Source organism: Sander vitreus, chromosome 2 (assembly GCF_031162955.1).
Source record: "Sander vitreus isolate 19-12246 chromosome 2, sanVit1, whole genome shotgun sequence".
Lineage (NCBI taxonomy): Eukaryota > Metazoa > Chordata > Actinopteri > Perciformes > Percidae > Sander > Sander vitreus.
The window spans coordinates 27,299,586-27,318,094 of NC_135856.1; the positions used below are offsets into that span (position 1 = coordinate 27,299,586).

The 18,509-nt window shown below is 38.7% G+C and overlaps 1 protein-coding gene across 1 annotated transcript; it reads right to left on the bottom strand.

Annotated features, from left to right (window-relative positions):
- Positions 1 to 8,283: 8,283 nt before the first annotated feature.
- Positions 8,284 to 17,632, bottom strand: cyp4v2a (cytochrome P450, family 4, subfamily V, member 2a). Its single transcript, XM_078263372.1, has 11 exons — positions 17,391 to 17,632; positions 17,156 to 17,268; positions 16,244 to 16,329; positions 13,925 to 14,115; positions 13,724 to 13,793; positions 13,491 to 13,617; positions 13,211 to 13,384; positions 11,650 to 11,752; positions 10,954 to 11,088; positions 9,473 to 9,652; positions 8,284 to 9,342 (listed from the first exon to the last, which is right to left on the bottom strand). The coding sequence occupies exons 1-11, from the start codon at positions 17,578 to 17,580 to the stop codon at positions 9,164 to 9,166; spliced, it is 1,548 nt and encodes a 515-aa protein (XP_078119498.1). The 5' UTR covers positions 17,581 to 17,632; the 3' UTR covers positions 8,284 to 9,163.
- Between the last annotated feature and the right edge of the window lie 877 nt (positions 17,633 to 18,509).

The window sequence follows — 18,509 nt, forward strand, 5'->3', positions numbered from 1 at the left end:
GAACATTTATTTATTTACGATACATTATTCATTCACAAAGAAAATTGGTGTCCTTAAAGGTTGGATATTTCCTCATTTTTTTAATTAAGGCATTAAGATCAATTTCCAAAAGATGATTTTTTTTATTCCTCTTTTTAGTCGACTTTAGCATGGGTTCATAAACTTCTGAATGCCACTGGATAACACTCAATATCCATACAGGACCACAATGCCTTTAAATGTACAGTGTAAGACCATATTATGTGATCTAATAAATAAGCAGATATTTAAAAATAATAATAATTAAAAAGCCAATTTTTTCACATTTAGATACACAAACATTTCATCAAAGTGCCTGATCCTTTTTCATCAGCAGCTTCAACACATTTTTTACCCCAATCTAATACCTTTGTTTACCTGCAGCTACTTATAATTGAAAGTTAATACGAAGCATGTCCGGACACTCTTCTTCTTAATGAGAAAAGTCAAGGTGCAAGAGGGACTAAGCACTGCTATATTGCGCTGTGTCTGCTTTTTAGGTCTTACCCCCACTATAGCAAAATTGGAGCCACGACCTACATTTCAAACAATTTAGCTGTGAGATTAAGTATCGGTGTACTTCAAAGGAAGTGAAGTATGCATGGCTTTGGAGCCTTGAGCAATACACACCCTTCCACCTCAAGGTTTGTGGCTGATTGGCTCACATGTTTCTATGGGAACAGTAAGGATGGCAGGCAAATGGGTTTATTTTAACCCCAAGAAATATTGTTTTCGCTGTGTTTTATCTTCAGCTGATAGTTCACATTATCTGGTTTGTGTGATCATTGCGTTTCACTGATTTGTCCTTCCTTCAGACTTATGCGCTCACGCTATTCACTCCGCCTGATACCCTCATTTGCTTTCCCTCCATCTAATCTCAGTCACTTTCTTTTTGACTCTTTCTTTTTGTCTTTCTCCTTCATTCTCTCCATCCACATCTCAATGCCTCCTTCCATGTTGGATGACACAATTCTGATTTGAGTTTGGTGTCTAATAGGGGCATTAATTTGATGTGAAAATAGACTGAATCAAGGCTGGCGGAGAGAGCAGAGCAAAAGGGAGAGGGGCTCAAAATGAGTGGGTGGTTTAACTAGGAGTGCGTGTATGCATGTGTGCAGGAGAGTGACGAAAAGCAACCAATAGAGATAGCAATGTGTTGTGAAGCTCCAGCATGGTGCTCAGTCAGATCCAGAGATACTGTCACATCCTTTCTTCCTCAGCAGTGGTCTCTGTGCTCTGTGGGCCAGCGAGGTCTATAAGACATCACAGAGATGTAGATATAAATACTACACCGGCCTAACTACACATTCATCAAGTCTCTTGGGGCAGCGTCCACCTACTCTATTGACCTTAATGGTTCATTAACAGGGATTAGCATGTGGGTTGTTGGAATATTTATGCTGACATACAAGACTGGACTTTAAAGCACAATAAAGTTTTGTTTTTTGTTGATCAGGTGGATTATAGAGGACTTTCATTTCGATTTTGAAATTGCCATTTCAAGATATACATTTGTCATTTCAATACCAATTCCCAAATATGGCTTAATTATCCCTGCACTACAGTAAATTAATGAATTAGCCTAGTTTTTTCTTTTAAAGGGGTGATAGAATGATTATATAGGGTATTTCACACTGTTCCTTAAGGTCTCCTAATAGGATATGTAACATTGGTTGGGCTGAAAATGGCCCAAGTACTATTCTATGGGCCCTTAACTACCCTGTGAATATGGCCCTATTTGGAACAAGAGCTTTTCTTCCAAATATGGTATGCTCTTGAATATTTAGATGAGCTGCGTGCTGACTGGTTGAGCGAACCACATACACATACATTGGAGACGAGACAGCAGGTCTCATATTTCAGACACTGCATTGTTATGCATTGTTTGTCTGCTATTTCGTTATTAAATTCACTTCTGAGACTTTTATGTGAGAAATCAACTATATAAAGCTCAAATATGGGCCGTTTTACGAAAATTAATGGCTAATTGCAAATTTGGTAAGACATGTCGGACTTCAGGAGCTCCACACAGTCTGACGAGAAAGTGGCAGCCTGCTAGGCTCCATACCCAGGTCAAAGTCACCGTTTCTGGGTTACTGGACTACCGGGGCTCCGCGGAGCTCCACGGAGCTGGCCAGCTGCCAGCATAACTATCGTATATTTACAGTTTGAATTTCGTCACGGCATGTATATCACAGCTACCCTAAGGTCTTACAAAGCTAACACTTTTGTCCGATTTCAATTTAAGGCATTTTTCTGAATTTGAGGGGTCTCGTTAGGAGAAGCTGCTAGCTAGGCTATATGTCCCATTCAATCCTATGGGAAAAGATCGCCGCTACACTTTCAGCATAACTATAGTATATTTACACTTTGAATTTCGTCTGAATTCCGACACACAGTCGGACAAAATTTGCAATTAGCCATCAATTTTCGTAAAACGGCCAGTATTTGACTTCTACGTAGTTGATTTCTCGCATAAAAAAATCTCAGAAGTGAATTCAGTGATAAAATAGCAGATGAACAATGTATACAATTTCTGAGATCTGCGCGACCTATTCAGAAGACTACCTGATCTCAGATCAGTGGTGTAGCCTATGCAAATGTTGGGGCGTGAAAAAGATAGAGACCAGAGCCAAATAAGGTGTCACCCCTTTAAAGGACAAGGCTGGAGTTTTCATTGTCAACAAAATCCCATTAAAAGACCAAAACTAGGGGCGCCTATGTGGCACATCTGGTAGAGCATGTGCCCTATGTACAAGGCTCAGTCCTCACCGCAGCGACTGCAGGTTCAATTCCGACAATTCATTGTTTTGTTTTTTTGTCTTTTCATGGGTTTCCAACAATACAAAAAATGTAGAAAATCACCAGCTTTATCTGATTTGTAATATTTGTATTTGATTTCATAGGATGTGAGAAAATGAAACCTTATTTTTATGGGGCATGAATTAATTCTGTACAGCTTTATTATAAACATGAGAAAATCCAGTGAATCACTCCAGGTCTGCTTCTTCAAGATGACATACGTTTGTAGAGACAGCTATGCAGCCATTTGCAAATCACAGCTTTTTTGTTTACATAATGTTTGTCTCATTGTCAGATTAATCTTGTCGTATGCAAATCAGTGTCTAGTAGAGTTTTTAAGTTCACTCAAAAATGGGATGAGAGAATTTACACTGTATCTGCAGTAATCATGCATCATGAGCTACAATGTTCCTAAGACTGGACATGTGTTAAATTAACCATGTTTAAAGGAACATTGCACATTTATCATGTGTCATTCAAGTGTCAAAACACTGAACATCTAAGACTCACAGGCTATAAACTGTACGCATGCTGAATACAGCTGTCACTCACATCAACATGTAGCTGCCGGGCATTCAGACAAAAAAAAAACTGCAGATACCTTCTGCTGTTTGTGCTGTTCTTCCACCCCCCACACTCACTGTTTGACACACACACACACACACACACACACACACACACACACACACACTGTACAACACACAACAATTAATGTTAAACGCCATAAAAGTCTCCTTAAACAATCTTAAGTTTCCGAAAATGTTCCCTGTCTGTTTACATGCGTCTAGGTGGATGATGATTCCTGGAAAAAGACGTTCTGTTTTATAGGATAAGACACAGAGCAGCCAGTAACACTTAACAGGGTGAATTTAAAAAAGTATACATGTGGGAGAAACTGTCAGGGATAACATATGCACTTACTCACACACACACACACACACACACACACACACACACATTTAGAAAAGCATACACTGCTGCCTCTCTCTGGAAATCAGTTTAAACTACACCTTATTTAAAAGCAGAACAGTTTTATTGAAGGTCATTTTATAACCTACTGCTACTTACTTTCTTGTACTATCTGTGGAGTCACAATACTGTATTTCACAATTCCATTCAACAAAATTTTAATTTTGGAAAGTGCAATGATAAATCTATCATCATTTGGCGCTTTAAAGTAGTTTCATCCAATTTCATCACAGAGCCCAAGGGCGAATTTGTGTCTCGGATGGAACTAGCTGACACTGATTGAAGTCTTTTATGTTGACTTTGTTGTTATTTCATGTGTCTGCTGGATCGTCTTAAAGGAATGCAACACAGTACATTTTTAGCAGAAAAGCAACAGCAGTGGGTGTATGGGTAACACTATAATGACAGGAATTTATCCTTTTTTTTTTTTATAATCTTTTACCTCTCAATATGTTTTTCATATGAGCCTTACAATTAACAGAACAATAACTGCTTTTTGCCATCATTTTTAAGTGAATACTTAGAAAATTAATGATTTAAGCATGATCTTGAGTGGAGGATCTGCTTGGAATTATGACCTCATTTAAAAATATATACTGTATATCCTGGCTACGAATTAGTCTGTGAGCTGTAAGCAGTTTAGTGATTTCCCTTCCCAAACGGTTTCATTTGAATGAATTTAATATGGCTATAGAGGAAAAACTATGTAGGATTATTCAATTATAAAGTGATATAGTTATAGTTAGAGGAAAAACCTTAAAAATAAATGTTGTATGGCAATAATATGTTTATTTTTCTTTTCATTTTTCCTTCTCCTTCGTTAATCATCTCATGACCCCATGGGATGACCTGACCCCCAGGTTGGGAACCAGTGCTTCATACAGTATTTGTTTTGGAAAGTGAACACAGACTTTGAACAGGCTGCAAACTTTCCTTATCATTCCTGCCAACTGCTAAATCTGCACTGATTAAAGTGTCACAATTGCAAACGATCTGATGCCTTGTACTATGTTAAACAATTATCTTTGTGAATTATTCTGTCTTCCTTTCTGTAACTTTAGAAATTGTTATTGAAAACGGTTACATAACTGCAATACACAGTAAAATAAAACCGCCAGGCTTGGGAGAGTTGAGGGACCTTCAGCAGACCAACTGGAGCCAGTCTTGTGCGCCCTCAGCTTTTTTTTTCAATTTGTTGTTTTTTACTTCATAAAAAATGTTCAACGAAACAAACAGTTGACCATCAAAGACGGCACAGCGAGTAAAAAGGAAATCCACTGTGTCTACAACATTTGCCAATAATAAGTGACTGACAAACTGTATGAAAAAAAACCACAAGAAAATAAAAACGATCATTGAATATTTACTCTAAAATGTGGATAGTCAACTAACACAGGAAAGTAATCCTGGTACTATCCACCATCCACTGTTTTATAGGTAATGTTCAGATCCTTGGCACTATGAACATTTTACTAAGTAGGCCTACTTTGTAGAAATGAATGTTTTATCATTAGAAACTATCTTAGCACATGCATAATGTCCTGAATTTAAACGTACAATATGTAACTTTCTGCCACTAGGGGTCTCTCAACCAAAACAATGGATTGTAAACACAGACGTTTGATGACGTTGGGAAGTTGCGTGGAATTATGGGAGTTGTAGTTTTTATTGTTAAACACATCGCTGGTTAGAATGCATCTGTTCACGGGCGAGTGCACCCATTCAAGTTTATTAGTTAGTTTATTTAGTAAACGTGTTTCCCGACGCTTCATTAAACTGTTGTTAGCATCGTTAGCATCTGGCACTGAAGTTAAGTGCTGGCCAGATAAGGATTGCTGTAATATTGGGTGGCTGTTGGCTGGCTAGGGGCTAACGGTAACTAGCTATATATGTCCCGGGGGTGTTGTCAGCACTCATCCCAAATGATGTGTCTTTGCGCTGGGGGGGGGAGTGAGGCAGACAGACCAGTTGTGCTAGCTAGCTGGCTAAATTAGCATTAGATTAGTCTATCTATACAGCTAACGTTAACATTACTAGTGAACTTATTCGTGGGTTAGCCCGGTGCTGCTTTTATCCGTGGTCAAAACAAGCATACTAAAAATAACTATGAGCACGGTGAATGATGTTGTAACCCTATAATGTTATCCACCAATCATTAGCATTAACGTTAGCTACTTGTCAACCAACACATTGTAGTAACGTTAAGCTTGATCGATATTGATATGTATCAATAAATAATGTTTCTGTTGTATTACTGTGTTGCAAAGTGGCATGTAATTAATCACAAAATGATACCTTGTTACAGAAAAAGCAGTATTCTTACAAGTATTTTCTACTGTGACATCGTATGATTTACAATTACTCCTGAACATATCATCTGGGTGCCCGTGTTTTGACGGAAGTTACGAGTAACTAGAGGGTGAAAGGTTATATGACGCCACTGACGGGCGACTAAATGAAACATGACGTGTCTGAAAATAAAATAACAGATTTCTCTGGGTTTGCCATTTGGTGGAAACATTTGGGATAGTGTAACTACACAACTCAAAAAAATATATAACATAGGTATGGTCGTTTTTAGACATTTTAATGCAGAAACGTTACATATTGTACCTTTAACCTACTGTAGCTGCGGAATCTGAGCAATAGCTCCTTTATCCATATTAGAGATCCTCAGATAAATGAACTCTTCCTCCTTCATTTGGAGCTCAGGCACCTCAGCTCTATCCAGCCATTGATTAGAGCTGTGCTCGATAATTCAAATAATAGCATCGTAGAAGGGCACACAGCTCATCATCAGTCATGCTGTTGTGGGCAATGACCCCTGCAGCCAATCATCCAATCACCTTCTGGCATTATGGATGGGATCATTTGTAACTGTGTCATGCTATGACTACTAATTTGCTAATGGATCCTTCTGACCTCAATGTGATTCAGTGGCTAAAGAGTTTTGCTTATTATAATCATACACCTGAATGGATTTTCATAAGAGAGTCCCTTCTGGACATAGATTTCGAATGCCCCTAACAAAAACCAAACATGCCACTACATCATTTGTGCCGAGGAGCATTCAGTTACAGAACAGATCAGACACAGGCACATAGACATTTTATAATGTGCACTATTGATTATTTATTTAATTATTTATTGAGTCATCCTAGCTATTGGACTGATTGCATGTCACCACCACTGCTGCGTTGTTGTCGTTTATGTTCTGTTTTCTGTATCCTCTACATCTTCAATGTTGTTGGATGTTTAGTGTGGTTTTTATTGTTTATTGTTATTTACTGTTGTCTGTGCTTAATGTTCAATGTGGCTCCCTTGAGTGCAAAACAAATTCCCCTCTGGGCAATAAAGGTTTCATTCATTCATTCAAGAGTTCCATCCTGCAGGGGGATGAGAGGTCAGTTTTACCAAAAAGGTTTTTTCAAAATAAATAAAAGCATTACTTGACAATGTTCAGAGTTGTGTGAGTAGTTTTGTTCCTTAAACAAACACATCTTTTCGACCTTAAAAGAAATGTTGAATTTCAAACTTGCACTGACGGAGTACTCCAACATTATGATGAAGATCAGAATACTTGTCATGAAGAGAACTACTCTGCCTGTGAAAACGTTTGTACAGTATAATGTATTTTGTGGCTCTGGAGGAGCCTCATCAAGTCTGAGAAAATAACCCTGATGATGTCATAGTGATGTTATTCTGGTGATCTTAGATAAGCCTTGAGATTTCAAGTTTTTAACAGAAAGTCTATGTTGCAAACTGAGGGGGTGTGGAGTTTGAAAGATGTGTGTGTTAACCAGGCCGATCTGTTGAAAATCGTCATCCAGTTGCATTCTGGGAAATGTAGGATCCAGTGTTTTGGGAGTTTGACCCTTTCTAGGGACTAACAGTCATGACATCCCAGCATCTGCAGCATAGATTTTGACCTTTTTTAACTGTTACTCTTAAGCACTCCAACTTTGTGGAACAGCAATACTTCACTTATTGGAGTATCTCTCAGAGCAACATAGTTGTATATTAACACTTAATCAAAAGACTTACTAATGAGAGGGCGATCTGTACTGCAACATAGACTTTAGCCTCTTTCAGCTAATTGTTTTGGTTCTGTGGCTACACACAGACTGTATACTTGGGTGTCACAGATCTTATCAACTATCAACCCCTATAAAACATCAGTTTTCTTCCCAGCAAACACGTAGACAAGCAAAATGTAAACTACCTGCCTATCATGAAATGGCAGTACAATCCAGGTTAAGATCTATTAAGACCCAGATATTTTATTTTAAAAGTCCAGTGAGAACTCCAAAGGGAGGAAACTGCTGTTCTGTGTCTGCTGGATGTGTACAGTACGTCGGGATTTTTGCTAACACATCAGACATAGCAGCTTTATAAGTCAATTGTTGTCAGGGTTCGGGATTCTGGGAGTTGGTTTGGGATTTATTTTATGTCACTGAACAGCTTTTAGATTTAATTGGAAATACAAGTGTGAGCAACATTTAATTGTTTTATTTATCAAGTCTGAGAATATATATATATAAAATATTTTTATATATATATAAAATATTTTTTTCAACATCACACTCCTTAAGTTACACAGACTGTCCTTCCCAGTTGGACTTACACAAGAAAAAAAAAACAGAGATACACAGTACAGTATGTAGATGATCTATCAAACATACATTCATAAACAAACTGTAGTAGCTGAGTATGAGGTCATACTGTACAAGCAAAACCTGCAGCTAGATGTTTGAAAATGAACATTCAGAGGAAATGCTGCACAAATGAAAGGCTTGTCCTTCTTGTAGAGTTTGTAACTATAATGAATACTGTTTGTAAAATTGTTTATTAAGCCCAGCTCTGCACAAAATGTGTCTCATATTCATCCATATACCATACATAAATAAAAATTAAAAAATAAAACATTTTAAGGCCATGCAATGAATGAAAGTAACACCATTCGTGTCACTAATGAGTTTTAAAATGACCAGGTCGTTTTATTGAGCTAACACACACTTACTCTGCAAATGCTATATATTTTTTTTTAATTTGATACCCAAATGCTATCATTATCGTTTAAAGCATTTCATTACATAAACTCAATAACATATTTGCACACGTTTCTTTCAAAATTCAATAGATCTCAATTTATTTTCATGTGGTTCAGTTTTTGTAATGATGTTATTATTTTGTAATTATGACCATAATGATTAGTAGATTCTAAAGTTTAAACACCATGGTCACTACTCTCCCTAAGGGTATTTAGAAACAATTACAGTATCCACAACCATTAGAACTGGGCAGGATGTTCTGTAAATAAAGGCCACGAAGGAAGGGGAATTTAGAAAATAGCTTCTGTGAACCGGAGCAGCTGCTAGTTTGATGAAGTCGGGGGTTTCCTCTTTTCCAGTTTGATCACGATGCCCTTTTCTGGTCGCAGGATGAGCTCTCCTAACGGCCGCAGCTCTTCACGTGTCTGACAAGCTTCAATGCTAAAGTTACGCAGAATGGATGCCAAGATCACCTTTTCTTCCATAAGTGCAAAACGTTGACCTATGGCAGATTATACACACACACACACACACACACAGAGGTTATCTGGAAAGTGTATTTAAAGAAACTCAGGAAAGTATGCATGGAGACAGATCAGTTAAACTACAAATTAAACCTGTCCTGTTCTTACCGATACAGTTGCGGAGTCCAGCGGAGAAGGGGATGTACGCGTACGGAGGCCTTCCCACTGAATTCTCAGGCAGGAAGCGCTCAGGCCTGAACTCCTCGGGCTCAGGGAAGTACCGCGGGTCACGGTGGAGAGAGTAGGTAATGATGATGGCATTGGCACCTTTGGGCACCTTGAAACCGTCTACAGTTACAAGAAAAAAACAGTTACTGTCAGAAGAAATGGTCTCTGCCCATCACTAAACAGGTTTTGTTTTACATAAGCTCATCATGAATTTCACTGCCTCAGCTTAAGCCGTTAGAAAACATGACAGACAGATAGGAGGTGTTCAAGTACTAAAACAAAAGGCTTAGTTTTAAGATAATATTTAGTGTATTATACTTTTATCTTATTATTGTACTTTGGCCATCATTTCATTATCACAAGGATTCAGATAACATTGTAATCACCAAAAGTATTTGCTGTGTCCTTGTGTTGACTTCGGGTCACATTGACCCATTTTAAATTTTTGTTTTATATCAGAAATATGGGACGTAGAGATAAGCGCTGAAAAAGTGTAGAAGAAAAATTTAAACATTTAAAACGGTGGAAAAAGCAAAAACAAACTGTGAAAAAAGGCGTCAAAAACGTCCAAAAGGGTTAGGTGAATCACCACAACAAAGTCCAATGTCCAAAACTATACATGTTTCGGACTCCTGGTACCGAGATACCAAGAACTCACTCGGATAGTTCACTGTTACGTAATATTTTCTGAATTACAGCCAGAACTATGAAATAACACCTAAGGTGTAATAAACCTGAAATGTCCTTTAATATTATGCTTGTGTTGGACTCAAAATATTTATGCAAAAAGAGTCCCTTTGCTCAGTAAACAAGTACAATTTTGGTTCAATGGTAGTTAAGTTTTTCACAAAAACTGCAAATTAACAGCAGCAGTAGATGTATGGATTAACAAACGCATGGTAGACGCTATTAGCAAGACTAGAAAACATGCTAACACTCATTTCCGCAAAGTTGCTAACTAATTTGATTACTGTGATTTCAGGTGTCTTTGCTTCACAATTTATTTCCAGAATCCTAATTGCTATACTTTACTCCCACACTAGCTCCCATACTGTACTCCTATTTTAACTCTACTTCTTTTTAAATCAAAAAACTTCTTCTTGGCTTTTTATTACCAGACTTATGGTCATCTCTCGCACAGTGCTATTCACTCTTTTAGCACACAAACTGACTCTCTACCATATATTACAATCCTAAGGGGCCTTGTTTTATCACTTTGAAGACACTCGGGGAAGAGGTGGCTCCAACAACACCCTACAATAAATGTTATATGACAAAGAAACCCATTTTTCAAAGGAAAATGACAGAGGAAGCCTGGCCTCCCTTGGCTGCTTATAACAAACACCACTGCCTTGAGGGATTTGCACTTAGCAAAAGAATTTCACACTTCATTCAAGTGTCATCGCTTATCTGTAACTCACTGATGTGGCAGTCTTCACCGATGCTGCGGGCAAAGAAAGGCACAGAGGGAAACAGTCGCAGCGCCTCCTTGATCACACACTCCAGGTATTTGAGCTTCTTCAAGTCCTCAGTGTTTATGGGCCGGTCAGATGTACCTTAGCCCATTAAACAGGAAACACTGTTAAACTCCTCAGCACAAAATACAGATGAAATCAGTTGATGAGTTTATGAGATTGTGCTGCAGTTTCCTGCTGTCGCACTTTCACCTACTTCTATATCAGTGACATAGTCTCTACTTGGCAACCTTCTATAGTAGATAAGATTTGGATAGTACTGTATTGTTTAAAAGTGGCACACCCAATGGATGTGTTGCGTGTATTCGTTAAGACATAAGTTCAAGAGTCAAGGGTCTAAACTGCAATCCTTTTAATAGCATCTTAAACCAGTGCAAACTTAGCATGTGTTGTTGCTACAAGGCCATCTAGTTCCATCATGGAAAAGCAAATGCATGGTGAATCCAATAATTCCATTTTTCTCTATGTATTTTGGCAAGGATGTTCACAGCTATTATCCCTGTGTAAGCTCATCTTGGCTTGGAAGGAACAAATGAATCTGAGCAAAAAGATGAGTCTAAAAGGCCTTTGGGCAGCAAAACAAATGATGTCATGAAAGTGAGAAGGCGTGTGGTGACAGGGGAGAGGGCATGTTACAGTTACCGAAGACCTCCTGAAGCTCTTGTTGAACTTTCCTGTGCGCCTCAGGGTGGGAGCCCAGCAGATGTATGGTCCAGTTCATAGAGGCTGCTGTAGTATCATGTCCCTGCATACAGTAACGAGGGCAATTAAATACAGAAAAAACAACACACTATTAACGGTAAAGCTGCATTAATTGTTATGGGGGTTTTGGGGCCACTTTGGGGCAGAGGAAAAAGCTTCAAACTCAAAAAATGAGAGAACGTTATTAAGTTATTATAGTGAATATGCGTTTGCCTATTTGCAATACACATTCAGCAGACACAGAGCAAGATTAGCATTGACTTGGTGTTGGGTTTCTGGATACCTAGCAAATGTAAGTCTAATATATTTTGGCCTCCACCAACTACTGAGAGAAATATCTGGCTCCTTAGCAGCTAAATGCTCCACTATGTTATGTTAAAAATATTGAATAGTGCAGCTTTAAGTATTTTTTTACTCATACACTGCGAGTTGTATTTCTTTTCTTTTTTCTCAGTGTGACATAGTACAAACCGGTGACAAATAGGTGTAACACAATATACAGACATTAACACAAGACATGAAACAGTCAGTTATGATGTAAATATACTTTTTTTTTTTGTTTTTGTTAGTATTGTACAAATTGTATGAAAGAGACTGTCCTCCCCCCAAAAAAGCCCAATAAGTTGTTGGTTCAACTATCAATAATGACTCATATTTGCTTTTATTGTTAGGCGGCACCCTCTAGTGGCCATAGTAATTATGAAAGGAGCAAGGCAGAAGTATGAGAGCACAAAACTCAGTGTAAGGGGTTGTGGCTAAAAGGGATACAGCTACGACGACGACAGTTAAGTTTAGGCACCAAAATGACTAGTTAGGTTTAGGGTTAGGGTAGTCTATATCTACGACGTTCCACTTCCGGGATTGCTCTCGTTCTGCCGGATATTCCGTCGGATGTCACTCTTTTTGGATGTCCATTTTCGGATGTCCATTACCTTCCACTTTCTTTGTGTTGGCATTCTAAACTAAATGGTCGATTTATGAGGACTATAGTTAACTGCTCCTCAGATCTCTGCAGGGTGTCCAATCTGAGTTTTCTGTTGCACGACTAACAACTAACAACTTTTGAGCGTACACGTTCCACCAAAACAAGTTCCTTCCCGAGGCTATTTTGCAGCAGCACCGTGGCTCCACTTGGTGCTTAATGCCGCCCAAGATGATTGTGATTGGTTTAAAGAAATGCCAATAAACCAGAGCATGTTTTTCTCCCATCCCGGAATGATGTGTGGACTAGACAGACCCTCCTCCGCAGCGCTTTGGAGGAAGGGAGGAAGGTCTGGCAAAGCGAGACTAGGGTTAGGATTACTAACTAATTACTAGGATTATTACTATTAGGAGGACGGAAAACGCTCCTGTGGGTCGTATTTTCTGCCACCACTAGGGGCGCTAATTTATGAAATGCTCCTATGGCTCGTAGTACCAGAGGAATGTGCAGGTATGTGTGAGGAGGAGGAGAAATAAATAACTAATTGTGAGTTGTATTTCTACAACTCTCATTACCAACCTCAAACATAAAGGTGTCCACTTCTTCCTGAACATCCTGATGGCTCATTTTGCTGCCATCCTCATATGTGGTCTTCAAGAGCATGTCCAGAAATGCCTGTCTTTTCTTCGTGTCCTTGTCAGAGTCGCTGTCTGATTCATTATAGGAAATGTTCTCCATTCTTTCGTGGATCACCTGAGACGAGAGCAAAGATAAAGCTGATTGTGGATTCTGCTTCATTTTAATGTAACAAACGCTGAGGACATCCACTGATTTTAAAACCACTTGCTCCTTTACTCACTTTGTATGTAAAGGAGTGCAGGATCTTTAGGGTCTCGTCATGCTTCCGACCCTCACCAAAGTAGCTGTACACAAAGTCAGGCCAAAACCAAGGAGTCCTCTGTCTGTGGCTGACAATGTCACTCATTCTAGGGAAAAAAAAAAAAAAAAAAAAAAACATGAAATAATTGTTCAGATAGTTATTTGGGTTTAACTGTATTTGTGTGATTAAAAAAGAAAATTAAAAGAACTCACTTGTACACGCACTTAACATACTCTGAGTCAGAATTACTCTGGGCATAGATCTTTTCCCCCATTGCAGTTTCTGAAAAAACACATTGTTTGTTGGACATCTTTCAATACCGATAAGTTAACATTTGCTATGCCCAAACACGGGTACAGTAAATGGTTCATCCATTCATGCACAAGTTCACATACAATGGACATAATACTCACCACAGATGATGTCCAGGGCACACAGGGTTATGTGGCTGAAGCAATCGAATGGCCCCTTCCCCACCTGCTTCTCCAGCTTCTCCACCAAGATATCTGCCTGCTCGTTCATCACTTCCAAGAACTCTGTCAGGATGGAGAAGTGGAAGGTGGGGGTCAACATCTTCCGCCGCTGACGCCACTTAAGGCCAGTGCTAACCAAAAGAAGAAGGCATGAAAGAGAGTTAAAGGGTGAGAGAGAACACAAGACCTATGAACATATTCTTCATACGAAATGTAATCACCAATTCTTAATTCAATAATCAGGTCAAGATTTTTCCTTTGACATTTGGGAAACACTTTGGTCCATAATAAGGTACTTTACCGGCTAGGGCTGCACAATATATGGGTTTTTTTAATCGTCATCGCAATATTAACTGGCGCAATACACATATAGTGAAAGGCTGCAACATATCGCAAAAGACACTCTTTTTTTACTGGTGCCTTTTGTGTTCAATGTTGAATTTGTTCAATAAAAGAATGTTGGAAATTAAATTCCCTTCATTTTGTTTTAAATTCAACAAGCATTTGTTGTATTTAAGCAGAATACTGAAAGCAGCGGAAATGCAGAACTGAGTACACTTTAATATGTCTTTATTTATCTTAAGTAATATCGTTATTGCAATATTCAACAACATTATCGCATATTGTTTATTTTCCTCATATTAGGCAGCCCTAGTGCCGGCCCACCCATTTGGCTGGAGCCTGGCTGGGTCGTCAGAGCACCTGGCTGCACCTGAGAGGTGGGAGTGGCAAAGGGCACAACAAGGCTGCTCTCCCAGGCTCAGTTCTCTCTGGCTGGGCATCCTCAACATGTCCTCATGGCATCCACACCTTTGCTGTTTAATTTAGGTTTTTACACGTTACAAACAACCAGCCATACACCCAGCCATACACCACTGACCCCTCCCATATCCCCTCACCCCATCTTATTTTTCTTATTAATAAAATACATTAATTTGTCTTTTGAAACCATTGTGTGTGAACTCCCTATTGTTACAAGCCAGTCTATATTGACGACGTTTCATTTCTGGGATTGTTCAGGTGCCGCCGTAGGTTCCGTCGGATGTCCCTCATTTTCGGCCGGATGTCCCTTACCTCCCGCTTCCTTTGTGTTGGCATTCTAAACTCCGGTGGATTTCTGAGGACTATGGTTAACTGCTCCTCAGATCTCTGCAGGGTAAATCCAGACAGCTAGCTAGACTATCTGTCCAATCTGAGTTTTCTGTTGCACGACTAAAACAACTTTTGAACGTACACATGTTCCACCAAAACAAGTTCCTTCCCGAGGCTATTGTGCAGCGGCTCCGTTGCGCCGCCCAGCACGTAGCTCCGTCCAAGACGATTGTGATTGGTTTAAAGAAATGCCAATAAACCAGAGCACGTTTTTCTCCCATCCCAGAATGCTGTGTGGACTAGCCAGACCATCCTCCGCAATGCTGTGGAGGAAGGTCTGGCAAAGCGAGACTAGTTACAAGCCTGACCCTAGTTTGTAACAGTATCGTAAAAACCGATTAACAGGTTAAAAGCAAACTAAAGACCTACCTTTTTAATCTGGCTTTTGTATCTGTATCTGTCTATTTATGCATGCGAGTCTGTTTTACTTATCGGTGTATGTTTTAATATACAATGTTGGAGTTCGTATCTATTTATAATCCTGCCTCTGGTATTTCTTCACTGTAAAGTGATGAGATTTATGAGAGCGTTTCCTCAGCTACTTATTATTATTTTTTTTATTTTTAGTGAATGGTGTTATTATTGAGTGTTTTATTAGTTACAAAGCCACATTATGTGTTGGTGACCCCCAGGCCTTTCCCCTGAACTCGTCCATCAGCCCAGTTTTTCCACTGCAACTGATTGAGAGTTTACTGAACACTTGGTACCCAGATGGTGATCCCTTTCCTTCTCAGACACTCGGGTGTGCTTTCCTATTCTGCCACCTTGAGGTTGAATAAGGAACTGATTGCACAAGATTCCCTGGGAATAAACCACATTGATTGTTATCCTTGCATGTAAAATACTTATAAATCAAGCGACACATTACCATGAAATGAATTGTTGCAGTAATTTTTTCAGTGTGAAAACACTACAAACTAGTATGCATCTGGGACATAGCTATGATCTTTTTGTTTGTTTTTTCAAAAAAAACCACAGTTGCCTGAGTTTGTATGCCTGGACTATGTTTTTTTTCTTCTCTTTCTCTCGCTTTTAAAAAAAAAAATCTTTTCAGATCAACACTAACATCCTTTTAAGATTAAGCAGAGGAGAGCAACAAGTAAATACCTAGTAAGAAGGCCAGTTCCAAGCCAAGGGTGGAGGAATTTGTACGCATAGGATTTCTCCATGTGAACAGCGTTGGTCAGAACCGTCTACAAACAATAGCAAAACAAAAATGTACGAAAGAGCCAGCAATTGAACAGCAAAGTTCTAGCTAGAATGGTGACAAGTAATGTAGCAGAACATTGGCAGTGTGTAAACATGCAATGCACAGGTATCCTAAATACTGTAGGTCACATGTAGCGAAAAACAAGGTTAAGCAAACTTGAGTTGTTTGACTAAGTTTAGCTGTAGTGCAGCAGCCTCTGCATCAATAACTGTGAGAGTCGGTTGAGTGTTATATCTGTACAGACACTTCGACTGTTGAAACCCTTTTTTTTTTTACTTCTATTCGGTTGCTGAGATTACATATTTAGAAAAAGAATATATATATATATATATATTTTTATTTTCTTTATTTATATATATATATATAGGCATGTGCATACAAGTGTAAGTAAGTAAATTAATCTATTTGGCAGGTTCATACATCAGTGTTTCCAATTCGTTTCAAACAATGCCAAACATATGTTTCCCTATTCATTTTCAGCAACGCACCGCCGTGATGAACAAGTCAGGTGTCTGTGGTTAGTTCACGTGTCTGAAATAATAGCAGGACAGCCGAGCTTCAGTTTTCTAAACTGGTAAAGTCAGTTGAACAGGTGATCCGTCATCTGATCGATTACAAACAGGCTCGTCACAGACAATATATGTTCGGTTAAAACAAAATGGTGGTTCGGTTCTGCCCTTCATTGTTCTCCGTGAAGTTCGCTGCGTCACTCCACATAAAACACTTCCAAATATATGCTTTAAATGCTTGCCACCACCTGCCATAATATGGTAACTTAGGAGGCAATGTGTCAGTCACTGTAACGTTACCTCAACTGTTTCAGGATGAAACAGGATCACAAATGGGATTGGTCCAATCCAGAGTTTAAATAGCGGAGCATTCGCGAAGTCACGGGTAAAGTCCATAATTTGCTGAAAGAAATCTGAAACAAAGAAAAGACATCTAAGTAATGCCGCATTAAGTAGACAATACATTCATTCATTCATTTAAGTAATTTAAAATGCTCCTGTAGCATAATGTTGGTTGTTGTTGTTTTTTTTTTACCTCCTGCATTGTATTTGAACTGGAATGCATTTCCAATAAAGAGATATGTTCCGTCGGCCTGAGGAATAGGCTTCATCGTGAACCATTTGTGCAGGTAACCGCTGAGCAGCTTGTAGGTGATGTAGGTCAGAGTAGCTATGAAGATGCTGATTCCAAGTAAAGGTGCGGAGTAACTCCCGAGTACAGCCATGTTTCTGTTGTATGTACAATAGTATGTGTGGGTGCAGCATAGACTGTGCAGTGGCCTACCAGGCTGTCCTTATGAATGGGTGCAGTTTGCTCCTCCTTTGCTCTGCAGTCAATCCAATGACAGCTTGCTGGGTAAAGGGGCCCACTCTGTTTAGTGTTATTTATTGCTGTTGGGCATGTTATACTAGGAGATCCATAAAAAAAGGGGCGATAGGAGACGGATTCACAATTACTGAAATGTGAGGGAAAGGTATTGAGATGGTAAATGGTATAAATTAGCCTATAGGCTATATATGTTAAATATTTACCTTATGATATTGACTGAAACTGACTAAGGCCTTAATCTCTCCTTGTCTGGTAATTGTTAACATATTTCATGTCAGCTCCAGTCTGATAACAGCCTAATCTTTGTGCTGATGAAAACAGGTTTCTCTGTTGTAATGAAAGTAAATAATATTGCATACAGTTTAACATAAAGCTCTCTTTGTAGAGGCATTTTGGTCTTGATTTGAATGAGATGACGTTTTTATCTCATGAGAACATTTAGAACATTTATTTTACAGTAAAGTTTTACTATTTCAAATTGTCATTTTATACGTTCATCATCAATGCTAAATTACTGAATTATTATTTATTTATAAATTCATTATGTGTGTGCTTTTCATTGTCATTATTTTACAAGCTGATTCTAGTATTTTTGGACACAATACATTTGAATTTTTACGCCAACAAAATATTAAAAATGTCAGCATTCCAGCATTTATCTCCCTGGCATTGTGGAGAAGACTTTAAAAAAAAAACATTCAGACATTTATGATGATGAAATTGCTGAATCTGAAAAATGTTCTGAATATGAAAAATGTGTATATTATGACAATGATAGAGAATGTTTTGGCCAGACTCATGACATCAGTATTTTGAAAATCTTGA

Bases quoted from the DNA above. Each gene is read 5' to 3' on its own strand.
- cyp4v2a (XM_078263372.1), bottom strand. From the start codon at position 17,580: ATGGCTGTACTCGGGAGTTACTCCGCACCTTTACTTGGAATCAGCATC. The intron at 14,116-16,243 runs GTATTTACTTGT...TCTTTTGGTTAG, and splicing joins GGAACTGGCCTTCTTACTAG to CACTGGCCTTAAGTGGCGTC. The intron at 11,753-13,210 runs GTTGGTAATGAG...TACTGTATGCAG, and splicing joins TGGACACCTTTATGTTTGAG to GGACATGATACTACAGCAGC.